Source organism: Aphelocoma coerulescens, chromosome 3 (genome assembly GCF_041296385.1).
Source record: "Aphelocoma coerulescens isolate FSJ_1873_10779 chromosome 3, UR_Acoe_1.0, whole genome shotgun sequence".
NCBI lineage: Eukaryota > Metazoa > Chordata > Aves > Passeriformes > Corvidae > Aphelocoma > Aphelocoma coerulescens.
This window is the reverse complement of record NC_091016.1, coordinates 40,946,749-40,971,163: the sequence shown is the minus strand read 5'-3', so window position 1 is coordinate 40,971,163 and position 24,415 is coordinate 40,946,749. Positions and strand designations below refer to the sequence as shown.

The window sequence follows — 24,415 nt, the reverse complement described above, 5'->3', positions numbered from 1 at the left end:
AACTTCTGAGAGTGGTATTAGCTTTGAAGCCATTATTGTCTTCCAGCTATTTACTAAAGAATGAAATAGCAAAAATGATGCCCAGCAAATGGAATTAGAGAACTGCAGTCGAAGAAGAGGGCTTTAACCTACCTTTTAGGTGCTGTTTGCTAGTCAGACTGTCTTGTTACAATGTAAACTTTGAGATTTTCCTTATTTTGTCAACTATATGCTTCATGGTAATGTTAAAGGACTAAATGTTTCCACTAGGAATTTTTTTTTTAATTAAAAAACTCTTTCTTCGTTCAGGAATTGCTGTGGCTTGAGACATAATGTTTTGCATTATGTTCTAGCTGTCTTCTACTGCAATAAAACTGTGCTTAGCTATAATCCCAGTGCCTGCAGCCCATTTGGATCCCAACTCGTCCATGGCTGTCCTCTACCAGCCATGGCTACATAAGGTGCTATAGGGTTCTCATATGGGAGGATGGCTTGTTTGACTCAATGTATAAACCCAGTTCAGCACATCACAGGGGATGGACCAAATTAAAAAACCTCCCTCAGCAGTAAAGGCATAACAGCCTTCTCTTGGACACTCAGCTGGCTTATTTGACATTGAATTTACGTCACCAATATTAAGTCAATGCTGTCTGCAATGAGTTTTAAATATTGTCTTATAAACCAGCTAATTCTTCATCATTTTTGTCTGTGTAAAATCTTACTGCATTTCTGTAATCTCTGGGGAGACAGTTTAAAAGTATGTTAACATCATTCTGTAATTTAGCTATTTGTCTTTTTGAAAGGTACTTTTCCATCCTGTTTGAATGAAGAGCAGAGCCCAGAGAGGATGTTTTCAACTCCTTTCTTATGACTGAGGGTGCTCTGACTGTGTCTTGGTCAATTGTAGTTCGGTCAATGCATTTATTTGCACCGGGTGGTGCAGCCTTGTGGCTACAACTGCAAGTGTCATGTGTCATGGGTTTGTTGGAGGCAACCTGCTTTTGCTTATGGGATTTGAGCAGTGTACTTGTGCCAGGATTGGGTTACTTTCTTCCAGGTATGATGTTGCTGTTTGTCAGTGTTGCTCATGTACTTTGCTGATGATTCCCTAATTCAGTGAAGCTAACTCGAAAGTTTTGCCGCAGTGGGAAATAATGGCTTTTTGGGAGTAGGCAGTTTTCTTTGAGGAAACTCTTGATTTGCCTACATGCTTCTCTTTGACTAGAGATCTGGAATAGTAAGTTGGACAAACTGTCTTTTTTTAATAGGAAAATCTTTAATCTTACCAAATTTTCTTGTGAATTTCAGACTTTAGTCAGCGTCTGCTCAAAAAATAAAGGATTTCATATTTGTAAAATTAGCCTTGTTATTAACTCAGTTACTGAAAGTAAGTTGCTCAGTTTAGCCAGCATTTTAGCCCATATGATACACAGACTTTTTTCTTTCGCTGCTTCTTTCTATCTACTATTCTGTCTGTGTTCCAAGGAAGTTACATTTCCTTACGTATTCTGACTGTTGAAGGTGGTGAAAACTCACCTTTTAGTTATATCCTTCCAGTGGGAAAATACTGTAGTTGTACTATGCTGCTTTTGATTCTCTCCAGTGCTGTGCTGCCTTCAGTGTGTTTCTGTTTAAAATTACTTTAGATTAAATATTTCTTTCTTTTGAGGTAAACTCTTGTGTCTGAATCAATTTATCGGGAATTTTCATGGATTATGTCTTTCAGGAGCACCATTACCCAAACAGTTCTCCTCATGAAGGAGTTCTTGAAGTTTGTGTACATATTCTTGACTCCTACCCAGGTGAAAGCAAGAAAATGCCACAATTTAGGCTTCTGCCCTAACAGAGTGATAAAAACTGTGGTTGGTAGTAGGAGTCTTCACTTCTTCTTTCTGTGGCTAGAAAGGAAAACAGTAAAGGAAGGGGGCACAGAACTTACCTCATACTGAAGAAGAAATTGTGTTAAACTGATTGTAAGCGAGAATCTTTTATATCTATTAAAAATCTAGATCCACGGGGAAGTTAATATCCCTCTAAAATAATAACAATTTATTTTTGCCTTACCTTGCCTGTGCGACTTCAAGTTGGTTAGGCTTAGTTAATAAGGGAACACATTACAATGAAAATGTAACTGCATCAGTTTTACTGGTCTGTGTGTGTGCTCTTTTACAGTGTACAAAGTATTACAGTAAAGAATTCTCTCTTGATTTCCTTTAAAAACAAAGCAGCATATTATGTACTTAAATATACCAAAGCAAACCATTAGGGGATTTTTCTTTCAAACAGATTATTCAGATGGAAATACTGATTATGTTTTCCTTATACTGAGAACATTTTTCCTGTTGCCTAAGGCCCAATCTTGAAATAATTGTTGTGGGCTGAAAGCTTAATTTTCTCTTCATTTGGTTTTGCTGTTAGACTCTGTGGATGAAATGTTTACCAATGTCTATTGATCATAAACTATGTTGCAGTATATAACTAAAATCATACTTCTGGCACTGTAATTACTTCTCAGTACCTTTGTTGTACTGAAGGAATAATGTTAAAGTAGCATTAAGAAGTTGAAATTTGGTTTTAGAAAACAAATATTTATCTGGCTTAGCTGAGTTGACCAAATGGCTCTTTATTTTTGGGGAATACTTTTGGAGTGTATGTTACGCAGTTTTTATTTCCAGTATTTTGCTTTACAGGTTGAAAATCTTTTAGGAATGAAATCTATTACATACATTACTCCGCTGAGTACACTGATACAGCTGACTAATAAGTTGGTTAACCTCCTCACTCTGCATTTTAAGGATAATTCCAGATTCTGTACTTTGTAACAAACCTAATTGGTAATTATGTGTATAATAAAATTAGACCCTAAAATTTGTTCAGATGGTACACCACACAAGAATTCTGAGTCTCTCTTCCTCTTGGCATTTTTGTTCCAGCTCTTACTTCAATTCATTAGGCAGGAGAGAACTAAATGGCTTGTTGTAATTGAACAAGTGCTATTAATGTCTAGGAAAAAAAAAAAAAAAGAGAAAGAGGATTTACAACCTACTTAACAAAACATAAGTAAGCAAGAGAATATTCCTTAGCCTAAAATTATGATAGTCCATGATAAAGTTGCTATATTTCTTTGGGTATAGAATGTGCCTAGAAGCAATACAAAGTCTGAAACAATAAACAAATAATTTGAAATTTCAAGGCTACTGCTGCAAGTGCTTTGCAAAATCAACACTCAAATATAAAACGCAGAGCTGAGCAAACCCAATACACAACAGCAAGAGCCAGACATTCAACTTTCAACATGCTAAGTAGGTCACTAGCATGTGTACAAGTTAAACATATCAATTGATACAAGGTTGTGTCTTTTATATATTTGGCATGCTTGGATCTGCAGCGGAATGTTTGATCTTCATTTAAATTTTTTCCATTAAACTTTTTTATTAGGAAAAAAAACCCATGACGGCACTGTTGTTCAGTTTTTAAAGGCATAACAGGAAATTTGTAGCTCCAGTCCTCACTGTAACAATAGCACCCTTGTGTATGCCATCAAAAATGTTATGGGCAAAATGGCTTTCTTTGTGCCAAAGCTATTTCTGTTGCAATTCCAGTGATTTTATACCACATCTTTAATAACTGTAAATCAATAAATAGTGAAAATGTTGGAAACCTTTTTTATAACCTTCCATCACATTTCGTCTTTTCCTTCTCTGACTTAATAAATATAATCTTCCTGTTCTGACAACTGTAAGTAGAACACTGTCGCAGAATTATTATGAAACAGTCAACCAACTAAATAATTAGCTGAAAATTATGCTGTAATCCCCCTGTAATCACCCTGCTTTCCCTATTTTAATTTTAGAATCCTCTTAATATCTTTAGCGTATAGCTGAGTGTATGAATGCCCTTTTAGTGTGCATTTTTATATCTAAGTGTACATTCTTCGTTCAAAACTAGCAAGTATGGTTTGGTGACAGCTCTGTTAGCTGCTATAATAGTATGAAGAAGAGTGACTGTAATGTCACATGTACTTTGAAATAAGCTGACTCAGAAGCTCACAGTTTCTTCGACAAACAGAACTGTTGTTAGTTGTTTCTAGCTGGTCATTTTACTTTGAAGTTAGTATTTTTAATTAATAATCTTCTTGAAATAAACACTAAAGAAAGTAAATTTTTTGTATATTAACTTGTCGGGCTATCAACTTTCAGATTCAGATTTGGGGCACTTTTTTAATGGAAACTAAAATAAATGTGTTGGTGTCAAGTATCCTGAAGTTTTAGATTTTCTAAGACTGCTGTTCAGCTACTGGACTAGTCTCTTTCAAACAGAAAATTGCAATAGTCCTTTAGAATAGATATGAATGTAGGGCTAACTGGAAGTTATAAATTTTCAGAGTGTGTTGACCTATATTTTTAATTACTTTCAATCCATCAAAACAAAAAAGCCCTCTTAAAAATGAGTAACACTAGCTCATTATTTATGAAAGAGACCATGAAACAGACATAAAAGCATAAATTACATAAATTTTGTTTTGCTTTATGTGAATATAATTCTACTTAGCAGTATTTATTTTCTATTTAAATACTGTGAAAATGTGTGGAAAGGACTACCCAAGTTGGGAAATGTACTTGTTCTTTTCCCAATTTGGTAATACATGAGGCATTTAATGAAGTGAGACTTGGTTGCTTAGTGTGGATGAGTCTTGTGATTGCACTGACCATTAGGCAGCCATCGGTACAGAGTCCAAGTCACTACAGGGAAGGCTCACTCCCACCAGGGATTGGTGCCTAAGCAGGGGAACAAGCAACAGGAGCAACAGACACACCTACAGAATAAAGATCCTCTTTGTCATGCAGGTTTGCCATTTTTATTCAGGGTGTCCTGAGCGCTGGAAAAGAAGATGAAAGGGGAATCCAGATACAATTAACAACATTTTAAATATTTTCTTTAAATCCTAGTGCAGTTTCTGTGTTCTGTGAAGTCTCTGCTTATACAGATATATGCTGCCAAGAGGCTCAGTTTTCTGGGAAGTTTGTTTAAGCTAAGACAAAGGTGATACACCTGTTGTGAATTACAGTTCTCAGGAAAGAAGTTGCTTTCTAGTTCATAGCAGTGACTTTTTAATTATGTTTTGAAAAGTCACGGGATTATCAAGGTTTGAAGCAAACTTCAAGATTATTTAGTCCAACCATCAACTCAGCACCACCATAATCACCCCTAAACCCAATCCCCAAGTGCCACATCCAGAAGTCCACCCACTGAAAATAGCTGCAGTAATTCCTACACTGTTCTGTGCCATGTGAATGGTGTAGATTTTCTAAAGGCATAAAATAGGATGTGATAAAGACAGATTAAGCACATCATTGGCTTTTTTTTATTGGTTAGCTTTTGGGTTTCTTTTTAACCTACCTTGCAATTTCAGAATTCTCATCTACTTGATACTTTAAACAGTGAAAAAAACCCCAGCATGCATAGTTGCTGTGGATTTCACTGTCTATATTTAATTTATAAATGATAACATATTTTGTATTTTGTTAATTGTTAGCTCCTGTGGTGAAGCCAAAAACATTGTAACAGGGCTGATCTGGTTTTAAGGAGAATACAGAAATATACTCACTAATCTTTGCTTGAGGAATAGCCGCAACTTGCTTTAAACAGTAATTAAAACTCACCATTTTAGAAAACATTTGAATTGAATAGCCAAAATGTGCTTTTTTAGATGTTGTTCCAAGTTCAGAGCATGATGTTTTATCCGTTAAGATACTGACAACCTTACAGAGTTTCATCTTACACTTTTCGTTGCAGCTGAAATTACTGGCAATACATAGTGACTATTGTTTTTTGCTGAAAGGCTTTTAAGTGTCTGCAAAGTGCTGTTACTTTGAAAGTGTTAAGGAAGAGACAAAACACCCAAAGCAATGTTTACATTGTAGCAAAGAAATACACTAAATGCATAGATTTGTTTTTACAAGCCCTAAGCAGTTGTCGATTTGCTTTTTCTAGTGGCCGCTATTGCTAGCAGTATGCACATGTGGTTTGTAAAATGCCAGTTCACTTGTTCAGTCCAAATCTACTGAAGAACTAGACTTTTTATCAGTTCAAAGAAAGTTACTAAAGCACTGAAAAACATGAGGAAAAACCAAAATCTGTACATTTTAGTGGTATTTCTCAGTGGCTTAAAGCAAAAATCTGAGGAAGTGGCAGAGGGAGAAGAACAGAATGATGCTGTTGCATACTTTTTTTTTTTTTCCTCTGGTAACTGAAGGTTAAATGAGTAGCAAGCAGAATGCCTTAAACAAGATTGGTATATTGATTAAAACGCTGATTTAACAGCTCGCTTTCTCCCTTTGGAAACCTGGAAAAGATAAGCCAGCTGCTGTCTAAGAGTGCTGAGTGTCCACTGAGAGTACACTATCTATCATCACAATATGGTGATGAGAGGTGTTTTATGTTTGTGTTAATTTCCCCCACTAAATCAGTAATTATTACAATCCTGTCCCTGCTGTTTACCCTGCAGCTGTTTTTCCATTTGTCGAGAGAGCGGGTGTTCTCAGAGGACCGCACACGCTTCTATGGTGCAGAAATTGTCTCTGCCCTGGACTATCTGCATTCTGGGAAGATTGTGTACCGTGATCTCAAGGTAAAAAAAAGAAAGAAAAAAAGTAATCAAATTTTTGTTTTTGCAGAGACTATGGGGACAAACACAAAGTAATTATAAAGTTGCACTATTCAGAGTTAATGGGGAAAAAAAAAATCTGTGTTCAGTTTTAAGTTCTGTGTGTGCTAAAGGAAGTCATTTGATATAGTAATCTCTAGATGGGTACGTTCCCTGACTTTACCTTGATTAAAAAATGAAACAGGATACCGTAGTAGCAACACTTGGAGGAGATTTAAACTTCTGATCCTCATCCTCCCCACTCCCTGCCCTGTTACTCATAACTTAACTTAGATTTCAGCACAAATATCAGATACAATTCTCAAAGTCCCTAAACAAGGGAAGTGGTGAATTGGGACAATGTGACTGCATTCTTTTTATCTCAGCAAAGAGGTGTTTCTGTATGCTTTGGAAACATTTAGAACAATCCAGAATACTTAAACAGAAAAAGAACTTCGGCATTGATTTCAAAAGACAAAAAAATTACTTTGTCTTTTTATATCTTGGGAAGGATTTCTATTAATGGAATGTAGTTTGTCTTAGACTTGCCAGCATATGCAGTTGCCTGGTACTCTGTTGCTCCAGGTACTCTGTGACACATTATAACTATGTTCTATGGAAAAATAACCTCTGTTTTCAACAGGAACATTTTCTAACTTGTGTGGGAGGAACCTCGAAATTCCATGATGAGACAATTTTATTTCTGTGTCAAGCCTTTAATTTCATGTACAGGAAATTGTGCTTTTCTGTTATACGTGCACAGTAATGGAATTCACTCATGCAATCCTTTGTACAGGAACCGAGGAGAAGGAGGCAATGGTAGGCAAGTTCTGCTCAGGGGGGCAAACAGAAAAGAAAATTCTGGGTTACCTGCTTGTAGCAGAATCTGTTGTAATAATGTGAAATGCTGTGACATCCTGGGAAAATGGAATTGTCTGGTCAAGGAATGATTGGTGACAGTTTTTTATTTAAATTCTAAATAATAAGGAAAGAGGAGTTTGACATCATTACCTTCTATTTCTTGTGTTATCTATTCTCCATTTTCTTTGTAACACACTTAGACTCAACAGAAAATCTATACCTTTGAATTGTATTTCAGGCTTTATGCAGACTTAGAAAGGGCTATGATTGCTCTGTGTTGGTATTTTCACTACATACCTCATAATTTGAAAAAAACCCAAACAATTTTCTCTTGAGAAAATTTCAATTCTATCTGTATTTCAAGTATGGCTGATGAAAACCTTTTGGGAGAGTGATATTAGGCATTATTTTGAATGTTTTCACATTTCAAAGCAAGAATCATATATTTAAAAAGCAATGCAAAGCATGCAGAGGTATATATTCACCATTTAAGAAGTGTCCTTTGCAAGTAGACAAGGAGGAATTTACCTCAGGGGTTTTTTTATCAGGAGCTGCCCTATCCCCAGTTCTGTCTATTATTGAAAAGGTTCTGGAAGATGGGGGTATTTTAAGGATTTATGGATACATACTGTTTCATGACAGTGTAGAAAATAAAAGGTATCTTGATCAGTGGATGTCATGTTAGAGCAAAGGAAACCTATGAGGTCATTGACTGGAGATTTACTGTTGTAAGCTGTGTTAAAGCATTAAATAATCATGTAACTTGTATGGCAGTAAACACTGTTAAATGCCGTAATATAGTAAATGCTGTATTTTTTTTTTTTTTTTAACTACAAATGAATTACATTCTGTTGCAAGGAATAACTCTTTTCTTACAAAATTGATGTAATGCATCAATCTGTTAAGAAATACTAAGGGAATATTTTTCTCCCCAACACACAGTTAGAAAATCTAATGTTGGATAAAGATGGACACATAAAAATTACAGATTTTGGACTTTGCAAAGAAGGAATCACAGACGCAGCAACTATGAAAACATTCTGTGGTACTCCAGAATACCTGGCACCTGAGGTATGATTTAGAATATTTTCTTATAATACTGTATAAAAAGTTTCTTTTCCATTTAATTTTAGACTGCCAGTCTGCCTGGTTAATACTCTATAGCTGTTATTTGGAATTGGAATGTGCTGCTATTCTTTGTGGTGATTGTGTATATATTGATGCTCTGCTTCTTAGAGTTCAAAAAGGCCTCTAATGTGCCTTTTCCTTCTCATGTTTGCCTTCCTCTGTTAAAGTTTTTATCTTCCAATGATTTCTTCAAAAATAATCTTCCATCTGTCTGTCACTTGGAACATACGATCCTGCTTAACTGAGCTGTGTAACTAGCATTTTATATAGCCTCAGTGGAGGCGAGGGGGAATAGGAGGGTACTAAGTTTGATGGGTTTTATCCGAATTCCCTGGTTGCAGGGAGAGGGATTTGAAATTTTAGATATTTCTGCTAAAAGCAGTTGAGTGTATCAACCTCAGAACTCGTTGAGATGGGCACCAAAACTGGCTGTTTCTTAGTCTGTAAGCAGAAGTGGCTTACATACTAGGAGTATGCCACCCTGTCTTTACCATTAGCTGGCACGCAAAGTGCCAAGCATCACACTCCTCAAGGATTGATAAAAAGATGGACACCAGGACATTGTTCCTCTTGCAGCTCTGTTTTGGCCACTTGAGAGTCTGTTGTAGGAGCTCAACTCATCCAAATGATCTTCAGTATTAGTGCTGACAGCTCTGCCACTGATGAAAAATGGCAAGGGAAGGACAACCAAGATTGTGTTTTTGTCCTGCCTGGCTTCAGTCAACAGTACTGGTTGTGGTGCTCAGAAATGTCACTCTGCCTCTCCTCAGGGGCTGCCAAATGCAGCTCCAGTATTGATATGAAAGACAGCCTAATTTTTTTACTCAATGCAGAGAATTCTGTGGATGCTGAATTAGCCCTGATTTCCACTCTTGTCAGCATTCAAAATTGTTAATTGACGTAGTCCAACTCTGACACTGAGATAACTTTCTAGTCAACCTAAAAGGCTTTAAAAGGTCCTTCAGTCCTACCATTTCATTTAAGAAAGTTTTAAGGAGTTTTCAGAAGGGTTTCCCACCTCTTGCAACGACTCAGCACTACAATAAAGTCTTGTTACTGCATATTGTCTTTGAAGAACAATGTGCCTTAGTTTGAAGGGAGGAGGCACGGATTACACATAGCTCTTTATTCTCTTATTTTCAGCAGTACTGAATCCAGAGTAGCAGCCACAAGCCCTGGAGTCTTGTTTCAGCAAGCACTTTTGTTTGCATTTTGGTTTTTATTCTAAACCTTAAAATTAAGGAATGTCAAAGAAACAGGTACACATCACTTTCTGGATAGTGCTGCCTGGAAATCAAGATTTTAGGATGGCTAGGTTTGTGGGTTTGAGAGTCTTTCTAAATCTCTTAAAGTCCCTTTCAGTTTCCAGTCACGGAGGAAATTGAAACTTCTCATAGTTGGCTGTAAGTCAGTAAGGTAGGTTGAGGTAATGAAACCATTTTGGATCGTAGCAAGATCTTTTGATACATTCTTTCTCCAACAGTAAAGGAAACATCAATATTTTTAGGAGCCACTAACGTTCTTTTAATCTATCTGGTACTATCTTCCTTGATTCTTTCAGCAGTGAATAGAAATCTGAACAGTCATACTCTCACTCTGAAGGTTTGAAGTACCTAAATAATTTGGTTGGCTAAATGTGTTCATTTCAGCTGTTTGGTGAGTCATAAACTACGTGAGCTATGAAGATAAACTCACTGATACCTGGCCTCTTTCACAGAATTGCCTCTGGCAGATTCCAAGGAAGACTTGGGTATGGATTGTTGCTATTCTGTTTGGCAATTTATGACTTCTCCTTTGTGTTTAGTGCAGAGATGCTCAGCAGTCATCCACAGTTAAGAATTCCAGCACTGTTTTTGGCCTGCTTTGAGTCTTTTGTGGCTACTTAGAAGAAGTTGCAAATCTGCCTCTTTGCCTTGGTACAGTGGCCACTTGTCTTGTGTGTGCCAGCTCTTACCCCCTCATTGTCTTCTTGTCAGCAGTCTTAAAGACATCCTCCAAGGGTGCAAATATCCATTCAGTTGCTTTCATCTGCTTGTCCTCCTCTCTCTTTTGAAAACATGTTAGCTTTCTTTCATCAAACTTGGCAAGGCATCATTCTGGGTTTTAGACAGTCAGCACAAGTTACTTGATCCAGTTTGCTCTTCTATTCTGTAGAAGCCCCACTTCTCTGCTCTACTCTCATTTTGGGTATTTTTGGAGACCCACACTGTAAAAATCTGTCTTGAAGGAAATTGATTCTTCATTAACCTTGGAAGCAAGGGAACTCATTCCCTATTCCTTCAGAAATAAAGGGTTTTGAGCAAGCAACCTAGACAAGTTACTGATATGGCGTAAGAAGAGTCAACACCTTTAGCTGGATAGTCGCTCACCTGAGACAATTGCATCTGTTTTTGTCAGAGCAGCTGACTGTTAAAGGGACCATGAAGAGTCTGGGCCCTCCAGTCTATTTGTGCACGTTTCAGAGGATGAATGCTCAAAAATCACTTTTCTTTGCAGTTCGGGCCACAGAAATCATTATCAGGTGCCAAAGATTTACTTGTGACAAACTTCAGAGCATGAGAACCTAATGTTACAACTGGACTTTAATCCTGTTACCACACTGAATTCCTGCCTGTCTATCCCAAGACAAATGGCAGCATATACTTATGTTTTGCCTGGTCATGGTAAGTTTAAAGGCCTTTCAGCCTTTCTTTAGAAGCAAGATATTAATTCTCCGGTTATGTGGAGGAATCTATTAATTGTCTGTCCTTTTAGTAATACCCTTGCATCCTTTTTTTTCATCTGTGTCAGCTGTGATGGATGCATCCCTTCTGCAGGTTTTTTAGTTCAGTTTCCCATGTACTTTCTGGCTGGTGGTAGAGGACACTAGAGCAGCGTACTGTGTAACACACAGGGGCAGCCTGAGGCTGCTGCCTACCACCCAGGAGGCAGCTGACCAGGAGCATTGCGCTGGTGGGAATCTATACCCAGCCTGAGAATTGACTTCATATTTTATTTTGTATTAATTCTGCATTGTGGTTTTGGTTCCAAACTTGGTTTTCCCAAGGCCTTTTGCACCATTGCTTGGGGCATAGAGTCCTGCTCACTATTTCATCGTTTTATGAAAACTAGGTTACAGATGCTTCCAACAGTAAAATGGGAAGTAGCTAAGACAGATTGAGGTGTATTTCCATCTTGCATGACATTCTCTCAGGTGAAGGTATCTTTGTGGATTGATACAGAATTATTACCCAAGGCAATTTCAGAATTACTCTTTATCAGTTAATAAGCCTACCTGTTGCTGCATTTTCCTCACAGACCTTATGCTTCTGAGATCAAAATAGTCCTTCTGACCCTCTGTTGAAAAGCTCTTTCATCTCACATTTGATAGGGCCTGACCTCTCATGTAGGGCCTGACACTGACTGTGTAGGTGCTTAGCAGATCCAGAAAAATGCCCCTGTCCATGCAGAGATCAAATGGACAGTGGGCCACAGGAAAAAACTGTAATGAGCTTTCCAGGTTAGAGTCAATTTTTGTCTGTGGAGATAAAATTCTGGACCACCACTGCTTTATCATTTGTGGAACCCATATGGAAGTTTATGTGCACCTTCACGACACACTGAGCTGTTCAGGGTGTTCAGGGCTTTTGGCTAAGTGGTCCATAGGTGCATTCCCTTTCTATTTTGCTCTCCTAGTCCTCCCCTGTTATCCAACACCAGTTTTCTATGGTCTAAAGAAAATTAAAACAGCATTGGCTGTGTTTGTTTTGCATCACTATGTGCCAAGCATAAAAGTCAGTAGGGTACAAACTCATCCTGTAGGAAAAAAATAGTTGCACTGCCAAATAGCAGGGATTATATTTGTTGACAGTACAGATGTGCATTTGTCACACTTACTGAAGAGTGAGCAAGTAACTTTTTGTTTGTGAAATTATATCGTTTTTTGAGAATAATTTGGTTGTGTGATAAATAGTGGAATCACTCTTATCATCTGCAGTAGAACTAACACAAGCCTAATTTTTTTGTGTGTGTTTAACTGTAGTGGTACTTAATACTTCCCTCTGCTGTAAGAATCCGTGGTATTCCCCATTTAAAAGGTATAAAATGTGCTACAATTTCTCACTTAGTAGTTTTTGAGGATGAAGAGACTATTTCTTAGAAGTCTGTTTCCGTTGTTATTCTTCAAAGCAAGCTGTCACATTAGGGATCATTGTGGTGTCAGAAAATATTCATATATCCAATGAGAAAAAGATGAATTGTTATCCCATTTAGGTAACACAGATGTATGCTTGGGTTTTTTGTTGTTTTTTTTTTTTCTTTTTTTTTTTTTCCCAAAAATGCTCCTCTTGCAATTTTGGAGGGGCAAAGGCAGGACAGGACCACATGTCTTTTACAGGCAGTATCACATGCTTAAAAAAGAAAGAATAAAACTGAGAAAGTACTAGTAAATATACCTGTGAGTCTTTTAAAAGCAGTTGGGATTTTGATAGTTTTCAGTTGACTGTCAAGGACAAGATGTGCTAGTACAGATACAGATTGGCGCAGACTTTCTTTAATAGAACATTCAGGAAATGAAGCTACTTGGGCAGAGAAATTAAAGTTTTTTGGGTTCTGATAATTTATAAGGATGTTTTCTTAGATGAGATTGCAGTTTCTGAATCTCTGTATTTCTGTTCAAGTTCTTAGGACTAAGTGCACAGTCTTTGTTACAGGAGAGCATTCAAATATGGTACTAAGTTTTGGTGTCATGGGAGAGACAAGCTTTAAATACCAGAAATTACTTTTGAAATTTTAAATCCTTTAAATAACAGGTGAGAAGTTGTTTTGACTCTGAACAAGTCTGTAAGGGACTTTATTGGTGTCATTCAAATGACTCTTAAAAGATGTAGATGATCAATGGTGTGTAGGTCTGTTCTAATAACAGGGAAAACGGTAGGATATCGTTATGTTTTGTTAGTATAAAAGTACAGATTAGGTGGATGAATATGTACAAAATTGTTCATATGTGCAGATTAGAGGGATGCATTCCTATAAGAACAGTTGCATTTTATTTAAAAAAGCAAACTATTTCAATGCAGTTTATGCAGTTACAATCACTCAAAGGTATGTGACAATGAACAAGACCGGAGCAGATTCATAGCCTTTACCCCTAGACAGGAGAAGATGTGCATGTCCTGTAACTTATTTTAAAATAAGACCAGTGAAGATTAAGGAAATAGTAAGATCATTTATACAATGCTTGTTTGGCCAGTATTTTTTAGTGATCTTTCTTTTAAAAAAGTGAATGAGAGAGATCATGTGTAATCAATTATTTCCCCGAGTTTTATCTCAAAGGAGTGAAGGATAGAACTCTTTTATCAAGAAGCAACTGCTGTCTCTCCTCACACTTCACATAATTTCTTACTTACAGCTGTTCTTTTTGGGAAGGATATGGCTTTGATATAATCTAGAACCTGGCCATCAAAGTTCAGTGGCTGAATTTCAGCAAGGGAAGGCAGGCATGCTTACAGCAAGAAAACCCACACTTTTCCCATGTTTTCAGGAATTGAAGTGAATTTTCTAAGAGCGCTGTGGTATATACAGATAACAAAAAGCTGACAATAGAGTTGGAAAAAGCATTTTGTCACTTGTGCAGCTGTACATTTATTTTGTTCTTTTAACACCTGCTTGGATTGGATCAGGATATTTGCCAAAGGCAGTGTGGTAATTTTTTGGAGTGAGAATATGATGATCACATAACTTGTCTGATACGAGTTGAAACTAAGTGCTATGTGTGTAGGCAGAGAGGAACTACTCAAATGCACTGAGGCTAACAACAGGAGTGGATGTTTCCAGTTTTTGCAGGCATCATGACAAAGCATTGTTTTTAACAGGGATTTTAATGCAGATAGAAGTTGCAAATGCCAGTGTTAAAGAAGAGCTCCCTAAAGTGTGGGGAAAAGGAGGCAGGCACTTGTTTGCAAACAACTTGATGAAAGCAGTTAACATTGCAGGTAAACTGAGGTGGGCCAGTTGAGAGAGATCAGCTTAGGTGAGGATGTTAAAAGTTCAGCACACTGTACTACAGAGAAAATGACATTGCATGGGTAGGACAGCTGAAGCCTTTTACCTCCTCTTTCACCTTTTCCCCCTTTTTCCCTTTTTCTCCCTCTTCCCATTTTTTCCCTTTTCTTAGGGGGTAGAGAAAAGAATTTGAGTAAACTGAAGGAAGACAGCAAGGGAAGCTAATAGGAGGGAAAGGAAATGAATGAAATGAATGTAATGGTGTCACAGGTAGATTGGTAGATCAGAAAACACAGATTAGAGATTAGAAGATTTTTCTTATGGGGAAAATGTGATTTTGGGCAGGAAAGAGAATTTGGACTAAAGATAATTATGTTATTTTGTTAATCTTTTCTAAGTAGAAACTGATAAGATGTGTTGCAGAGAGACACAAATGGCAGGAGAAATTAATGAGCAACTTAAAACTGAAGAGAAGCTTGCTGAAGAGTTGTTTGGTTAGGAATATAGAGGAACTGAAGGACAGAATAATTTTTGTCATGACTTACACAATTTCCTTTTAATGTCCTTTTCTGTTAAATTTCATTTGCATTTGAAGGTAATTGAGGCATCAAAGTAATGTGCTTTTTGAAATTCTACGCAACTTTTATATAAATAATAGGTGTGTGCCATTATTTTCCACCTCTAGAACTACTGGATGGAAAAGGGAATTCGTGGAAATGGCATAAATTAAGGGAAGGCTGCTGTTAAGATGTTGCAACATGGATATGCATTCACAAGTTTTTAAGACCAGTATGAACTTCTAAGACTTGGAAAAGAAGAGATTGCAAAAAAGAAGCTTTATGTTGAGCTCAGAGTTTCGTTGTGCTCTAGAGGGCAAGTTCTCACTCATATTTTGTTACCTCTGGTGAGCACTAATGGAAGATTGGTTGTTTGGGTTTATCTGGGGGAAGGGACTGTTCTTGGTTTTATTGTGCTTCTTTTCATTTTGTTCACTTCTGTTAATTCTTTCTTTAGAGAAAGGATAATGAGACACTCTACCAAACTGTCTGCATCAGTAAAAGCATACTGGTATTCTGGTTCATATGGTTTTGCTAAAGACCTGATAGGCCTGTAAGTGGTGCTACTCTAAAAAGATGGGAAGAATTTTCTGTATGAAATTCTCATGAAGTTAGGTTAATGTATTTTTAGAAGATTGGAGGTAATTTTGTTTCTCCAGCTTTAGTCTTGTTTTGTTCTTTTCCTAGGGAAACTATATTAAGTACATTTCTAACTAGAAATGCTATGTTGTAGCATAATAGAGTCCTGGAAACAGATACCTCCATCATTCAGCTTTAGTGCCATGATGGTATTTTCCAATTACTTTTCACCTAAAGCTGGAAGCAGTATCTGCTGCATAGTTAAGGAATTGCATTGTATTTCTATGCGTTTCTGTCCTTGGCTTAGTGTCCTTGCTTCTCCAAGCATTTTCTATGAGATTTCTTACACCCTTGTAAGTATGAGAGTCCTTTATCCTTGTCCTTGTGGTAGCTTGGAGAGAAGACACAGGCTGTGACTGTCCAGAAGTAGGCTGCTTGTAGCATCTTATCCTGTGCCTCAGGCAACATTGTACAGACAGACTCAGTCAAGAGGGATGTGTGAACTCGTGTGGATATATTTCTGGGTTTTGTTCCTCCCTTTCAATATAATCTTTTTAGTGCTGAGCTAATTATGTAGTCTCAGTTTTACTGTTGAGTTAGAGTACCTGATCAACTTTCCAACTGTAAAACAGTTTGAAAATCAAATGTAGCTTACATGCAAGACCCAACAAAATTAGAAGTGTTAAGTACGTTTTGGCAGTTCACTTTTATTATGCCCAGTCCTCAAATGTACCAGCAGACAATCATCTGAATGTTAGTTATTTTTCACATGCTTATGTGATCACACAAAAAGTACATGCTAAAAAGAAGCAGATGGTGACAGATGGGGAAGGTTGAATAAGGTGGTTTTGGAAACCTAGAAAAATGCACTTCTGTAATAGTGTAAAAATAAAAATTCTTTGATCGCCAAGTTAGAATGAACAAAATTGAGTGCCCCCCCCCAAAAAAAACCCCCTGACCCAATCCAAAACTTCACTGATAAAAAGAAATGGAACCTATGAGTGTTCAATATATAGTTAGCAAAGTATGTAGTATAGTGTTGTTTTGTCCAAGGATGGAACATTAATTTTTATCAGCCAGAGACTTAGGAAGGTGGTAGTTGTATTCTTTCTTTCTTTTAAAATGATGAATTCAAATCAGTTGTGTTCCATGCTCAAAGAATGCGGTCAAAAAGGTCATTCTTTATAGTAATACATTGGCAGTGTTGCAGGTTATGATAATATTTTTCTTCTGATGTTGCAAAAAGCTTTTAACCCTCTTATTGTAATGGTAAATAAATTACACATGTAATGAAGTTATCTGTAGGACTAGAGCTAATCTGTAGCGGCAGCATTACCTCTTTGTCATGTAAGCAAATGTAAAGCTAATTAAGTAGAGAAGGTATAATCAACAACAAAAAAAATCATCTTTTGTGTAAACCCCATCTAAGGACCTACCCTACTATGAGGGTGGAAGATTTGCTTGTTCATTTGCATTAATTTAATGAAGTCTCAAAATTCATATCTATTGAGTTATGTAAACCACAAACATTAAAATTCCTTTAAAAATTTTCAATGATGGGATATATTTTATTCCATAAAATAATGAAGTATCTAGCCTGATGAATATTAATTCCCAAGTCTTCTACCAACACTGATGCCATAATTATTTTTTCTTTTTGTATTTGAGGGGGTGTTTATCTTAACCTACAGTATGAGGCGTTACTGTTTCCTGGTGAGGCAGAATGTTTTGCTTAAAAACCAAAAAGCCTCAACTTCTGATAACCTGTTCTCATTTTCTTGAAAGTATAGTTAATTTGCTTGGTACCTGAACAGTGTAGTTATGCTGTTGTGTTTTCCTTAACTGATTTTTCTTTTGGCTTCAAAAGGATTGATGAAATTTATTTTCTCTGTGTTTACCTAGATGCTTCATGCATAATCTGATTCTTTGCAGAGGCACAATAGAATTTATTTTACCTGTGGAAGAGCGGTTTAGTGTTGGCTTGTTCTCTTGAACAGCTGTCTGTTGTATATTTGGCAACATTTTGTTTCTGGGTGAGGACCAGTGGAGGGGGGTGAGGAGGAAAACATCTATGCCTGAAAATATTTTCCCATCTGATTTATGGGAGATTCACAATATGGAATTTTCTCTTTACACTAGAGTTCTAAGCACCAGATTATTTTCTTACATTATAAGGAAACGAAAATGCAGGAAGTTGTTTTATCTTGAAATGCTCACATCTCATGAAAATTCAAATGTGGTCTCTTTTCTTTTTGGTTATCAATTATTGTATTTTAGTGTCCCACATTCTTTCATCTTATGATCCTAAGTCATCAAAAATGCTGGTGACTTGAATTTGAGCACTTTTGTCAGCTTGGTATTGCCAGTGGACCCCTGAGATGAAAATGATGAAAGGTAGACAAGGCAGGGTATCCAGAGCAGAACATCATTTATTGGCAATAACTCGTACCAAGGTCAAAAGCTGGGGAGCATTTAGATGAGGGTAGGAAAACATTGCTTTGTTACACAGACAGGAGAATTGCTGCAACAACAGATAAATTAGCACAAAAATTGAACTTTCTCCTGAAACCAGGCAACCAATAATGAAACAAGAATTGGCATTTTCACTACCTGGGTGATCTCACCAGTCACAAAAACCAATTGTACACATGCAGTATCAGACTTCCCAAGGGAAAAGATGTAATAAATATGCAAAAATAATAAACAGAATACTTGAAGAAAGTATTAGCTCAACACTGCACATAAATAAACTTTTGTATTCAAACCAGAACTTTAAAGCACAGAGCAATTTTCTAATGAAACACACATTTTTTTTGTAAAACAAGTAAGTTTGACAATTTTACAAAGACTGTCTCAATAGCACGCTTGAAGTTTTTTTCATTTATTTTCATTTAATTAATACAAACATTATTTCCATCTCAGCCAAAGCCTTTAGTTTTTCTGAGAGTAATGAAGCATAAACAAAAGCTGAACAAATGCCGTTTAACATCAGTAAATATTCAAAATAATTTCAGGAAGAATGAGCAGCTAGAAAGACATATCACAGTATTATCATTATTTATTACTTCTTACACATCTTGCATCTTACAGCAGTGTATGTTTTAGAGACTGCTGCTAGTGGTGTGATAATTAATACAGATATGAACAGGTCTGCAGTTTTTCTTCTAATGGTAGAGTGGGTAGAGTTATGAGAGACAAGTGCCATCTTTCTGTAGACTGAAATGATATTTTGCTTTTATTTGCTGCATTTCTATGAAAGGTGTCTTTTGACGGGTCTTTTTAATGTGATGTTGTTTTCTTGGCTTTTTTTTTTTTCTTCCAGTGTTACCATTGGCTTCTTAAAGCCCTGATTAGAATACTCTTTTTTGTGTGCAGTAACTTAACTACTTTTTCTTTTCTTTTTTTTTTTTTTTTTAAATTTTGAATTCCACTGAAGTGTGTCTCTTCTAGGAGGTTAAATGCATTGTATACTCTTTACCCTAGGAAGCTGTGCTTAATTCACATTTATACCAGAATATACTATTTCTGATAGAGCACGTGCCAACAAATGAAAAATAAATTTGGTTTGCTATGCGTTATTTAAGGTACTTAACAAAAAGCTAGGTGAGATGGACAAAATATCGAATACAAAAATGTAATAGGAAAATAGTTTATATTAGGGCCAGAAGTAAAACAGAAGTGCAAACTAGATACAAAATGGAGAAAAAACTACCTGCAAAAATTAGAGCAGTAGAAAATCTCTGCTATTTCCCAGGGTATCTATAACCTTGGCATTTTGTCTTTTCAGCTGTGTATAATAAAATCAGTAAGCATTCATTTTAGTGGATTTTTTTACTGTTGACGCAGAACTTCACTTTTCATACTAAGATACAGTTATAGTAACTGAATTGTATAATTCTTAGTAAACATACCCTTCTGCAGGATGGATTTTCATCTGTCTGGATAAAAGTCTGTGTCTCTTAAGAAGTGTGTACTACCTTTGTTTATTAGGGTTAGATTTTAAACTTTCTCCTTGTTGTTGTTGTTACCACAATTGATAGAAAGTTCTAGCAAATACACTTTTTAACTTCTGTTGAATAATACGTGGGTGAATATTTGTTAACAGACCAACAACTACAGCAATAAAAATGTGTGAAGGGTTACCAGGAATGCTTAAGGAACATACACTCCACCTGAACTGTAAGGTTAATTGAAAACAGTTTTTTCCCCCTTAAATTAACAGTACATTGGTGTATCCAAGTTCTCAGTTTTCTTTCACAACATAGGTGTGCAGACAGTTTGTTTAGATGTTTAAATATTTTCCCATCTGTTCTGTCAAAATTATTGATTGAGCAACAAGCTACTTCTAATGTCCTATCTGAAGGTCTGTATCTACTGGATTAGGAGAACATTACTAGGACAAAAATGTAATGGCTTTTCCAGTAAGTTGCCTTGATTATCTAGCACGAAGTATGAGTCTAATATTTTGATACTCTTCTTTTAGAGATAAAACCCCATGCTGGCAACCTTTTGTATAGGACTGATAATGAATTTTACAAAGCCTTTCATGCTCAAGGTTACTGCTAAATTTGTCTGTGTTTGCAGAGTGCAGAAGTTACAGCAACTACCATATAGAGATGTGTGGGAAATACAGCTCTGGATGGTGTGAATTTCTTCTGTGCAACCAAAAATCTTCCAGACGTTGCTCATCAGGGATGTTGTATTTCAAGAAAATACAATAAAGATGGGATTAAGGGATTTTTCTTCAATTTGTCTGAGGCAGTCACACCTTGTTCAGTGTTCTGTGATTAGTAAAGTTTAGGAGAATCCTAGTTTCCACCTAGAGCAAGTGGAATTAGGTGATTGACTTAAGATGGTCACAGACTTCACCTGTTATATTGCTGGCTCACTTCCTAAAAACATTTATTTTCACAGAAACTTGTAAAAGTGCTGTCTGTGTATGTATCAACTTCTCTTTGGCATTCAGTTGTCTGCTTCCTGTGTCTCTGCCCCGAGCCCTTGTAAATAGGAGTTTGCAGATGTGTCTCCAAAAAAACTTTCGCCTCTTGGCTACCGAAGCAGTAAAGATAATAAAATATATCTTTTCACTGGTTTTCACCATAAAATTAAATGGACATCAAATTCTGTAGACTGTATGTTAGGCTCATAAAGGAGTGACATGCATAAAGCAAAGGACCTGAAGGTGTATTGACTAATAAACCTAAAGATTAAGACCTACAGCTACTGGTGAAATGAAGGAAGAGGTCATTTCTGTGGATTTTATTTTTTGGGAAAGAGAAAACTTCCAGTGGTAGTAACAATCTTCAAGTCCAAGACAGTGGGCTTCTTAGCAGTGGGGAATAGATAAGATAGCTTTTTTTTTTTGGTGAGTAAATGTAAATACAAGAGTATTTTTCTTCACTGATCTGTAATTATTTGCCAACAAAATGATTTAGTATGTGTGAGGGAAAAATACAATTGAATTACTGCAATCTTAGCAGTCCTGCAGTGTTTGTGTTGTCTTAATCATCATAATGGCAAAGGCTGGTCTGTGAACTGAATTTTTTATTTTGTATGTAGGGCTTTACAGTCTGCTCTGTGTACAAAGCACTATCCCATTGTATACTTGCTCACTGCCAGTAATACTTTCCAGAAACCCCAGTGTGTGCAGAAACGGTACAATCATTACAGAATACTTTGTTTTCCCTTGTTTACTGCTATCTCAGTAAATTAAAAGATTTTAAATTTGTATTGTGGCCTTTTGAGCACAATACAGATGAAAATTTTAAGGCAAATAAATAGCTCTCCCTTAGCGGAAACTCTAGTGTTGTCCAGTGCCTCTAAAACATCCATAAAAGCACTGAAGTACCTGCAAATGCCTGGCAGCAGATGCCTGGCTAATGTTTCTTGCTTGTTAGAAAGCGTATGTTACTTAACCTTTTGCATATTTATATAAGAAGGGAAAACACGGAGTTCAGTGGCACCTCTGCAGCTGTTTTTAAAAGCACCCTTATAAACCCAGGCTGTGTCCCTGTACTGCAGGCATAGGTGTGAGTTGGATGAGCTACAATGCCTGTAAAAACTGGAGTGGTTTCAGTGCAGCAATGAGTTTATGCCCACTTTGGAACCCTGTTATACTGCTTTAGAGTGCTTTAGAGAAATGCAGGTTGGGAAGAAAAGCAGGCCTTAATCTTCACCCTAAGTGAGCACAGCTGTTACAGCTGTCAGTGTGTGCAGGAAAAACTGGCAGAGTCAGTGTAACTTCTGTGTCAGTGTAACTTTGGGGCAGAGATTGGCAAGCATTTCTTTCTGCAGCAATGCCACACCTGATGCTGCCCACGTTCTCAACTTGTGCTACTGCAACTGTTCACATGGTAATTGAGTGGCTTAGGTCAGAAAACTTGATTCAAGTGAAAAATAATCCAGGGTGAAACTTTTTCCCCTTTTTTTTTCTCCTGTCTGATGTAGTGTGTTGCATAGTTTTGACAAGGTAGGGGAAGCTGTGGTGAGAGAACAGAAACAAGAGCCTGGATTAGGCTGGCAGTGCCTCTGAAAGAACTGGTTGTTGAACTAAAGCCCTGAAAACAAATGGAGTAAGATTTCCTCAAGTTGTAAAAATGATGGTAGGTTTTTATTTCCCATGATCTGTGGTATCATCCAGACTGAACTGCAGTCATCCACCTTCTGCTTTGCTCAATGATGGGAAGTCACTTGGGTACGGTGATTATGTCCAGGGTGGATGGCTATAAGCATTATCCACACACTGAAGTCACACTGTGCTGGAGCTCTTGTCTCCTAAAACCTCACCTAGATATTGGCAAGGTGGCTTGGATTTTGGCACCCCATGTATGTGAAGAGGATGAAGGAAGGGAAATCATAAATCTGAATGATCTGACTATTTAAATAAATTTTGTGGAAGAAAGCAAGTAAGTCCATCTTTACTTTGTGGAAACATCCTGACTTGAGTATGCAGTCAGTGTATGTGCTCTTTCTGAGCTCATGAGTTTTATGTGATCCTTGTGTTGTACTCCCAGAAAATATTAGTACATTCCTTTACAGCAGATACCAGAGTGGTTGACCTTGTGCCCACTGTGATGGTTTTGGTAGGCCTGCTGCCTGTCCTGCCGTGACCATGAAGGGATTGGGTTCTTAGTGCAGTGCATTTGTTTAAAGATAGATTTGTGCGTCCTTATAGCAAGGGACAAGAATTGGCTGGTGGAGGCAGCTCTTAAGGGCAGCATAACAGAGTCCAAGGGATCAAACTTTCCACAGTGGCTGTGTCTGGCCGGGTGCTTAGACTGGTGCCCCACATATACAAAGATATCCCAGAGGTACTGGAGAGACAGCAGTATCGCTCCTCATAACCAAAGGAGACTTTTCTAAAAGCGGCTATCCACTTCATGGTGGGCAAAAGATTGAATTATTTATAGGTGCAAAGCCTACAGCTGCATGTCATGTTCATTTTAGCACTGAGTTGAAGCTTTCTTGACCTATGTTCAGTGTAATTAAAACCAAATCCCTCCAATCCAAGAATTGCTTGGAAAGGATTCTGTAACGCTAGGGCAGTGTGTACAGATATGTTCTCATGCCTGCCCTAACTGCATAGATTTGGTTGTAGGAGCTGCTGGACTCCAGCACTTCACTTCCATTGATTTGACACAGTCTACAAATTCAGAAGTTCTTAAACACCATGAAGATTAGAAATTACTTAAAGGAAATAATAGTGTATTTTCGCTGTGAATGCATTATGCACAATTTTATTACATTTATGTTAAAATAAGTTGAGATGTATTTTTCTTTATTTACACTATTTTCAGGCTGTTTTCCTTTTGCCTAAATGAAACCATTTTGATGCTCTTGCTTGTCTGGCTGGCTGTAAACCAGGTATTTAAACAAAAATAAAGAGTTGCCAGTTTTGCCAGCTGGGGATGAGAACCCGGCTGGTGATATGCGGGTTTGGGAGGCAGTTAATCCAGCTTTTATGCTTTTTTATGATTTTATGTAAAAAGAGGTTAAAAATCACATTTGGCTCTTTCTTTGTACCACTGTTTTGTTGCTGTTGTGGGAATGCAGCAAAAGGTTGTTCATACTTTTTATTATTATTAGGTAAAGTCCTGCATAAATTACGTAGAGCTGCAAATACAATTTGCTTTAGCTATTGGCCATGTGATTTGCCTTGTTCAGAGAAAGATATGTTTTATTTTCCTGTTGCGTTCTTTTATAAACCACACATGCAAACCACACCTCAGCTTACTTGTAAAAGGAATCTACCACTGTCACATTTTATGTATTTTGCTAGCTTCAAAAGAAAAGACTGTAACTGTACAGATGAGAGAAGCAGTAACAGTGCTAATAGATAAAGCAGGAAAATATATAATGCTTTTATTCTGTGGCAGAAGAAGCGGTGATTTAAAGACAAGCGTCACAGATTTCATACACAGTTCTTCAGCAAATAGCTTGCAATATGCTCCAACTCATAAAACATTTAATTAATTTTAAAATGCAGGAGTTATTTTAGTTAGTTTTGTCATATGTACTTATTCAGATAATTTGTTGTATTTTACACTTTCCAAAATTTCACCCACTATTTGGAAATATAAATGATGTAATGAGTCTGTTTGTTTTGGCACAGTTGTAAATCATATGTGTTAATGTGTTAATATTTATGATTTTTTAATCGTATATACACAAGATGGATTTTTAA

The 24,415-nt window shown here is 36.9% G+C and overlaps 1 protein-coding gene across 3 annotated transcripts in view; it reads left to right on the top strand.

Annotated features, from left to right (window-relative positions):
• AKT3 (AKT serine/threonine kinase 3) overlaps positions 1 to 24,415 on the top strand; it is a 149,872-nt gene that overhangs the window by 105,885 nt on the left and 19,572 nt on the right. For all 3 annotated transcript variants that reach the window (XM_069009909.1, XM_069009912.1, XM_069009910.1), the window contains exons 9-10: positions 6,488 to 6,610; positions 8,429 to 8,557. In XM_069009909.1, coding sequence (XP_068866010.1) covers positions 6,488 to 6,610; positions 8,429 to 8,557 — 252 coding nt within the window. The remainder of the gene's footprint in view (positions 1 to 6,487; positions 6,611 to 8,428; positions 8,558 to 24,415) is intronic.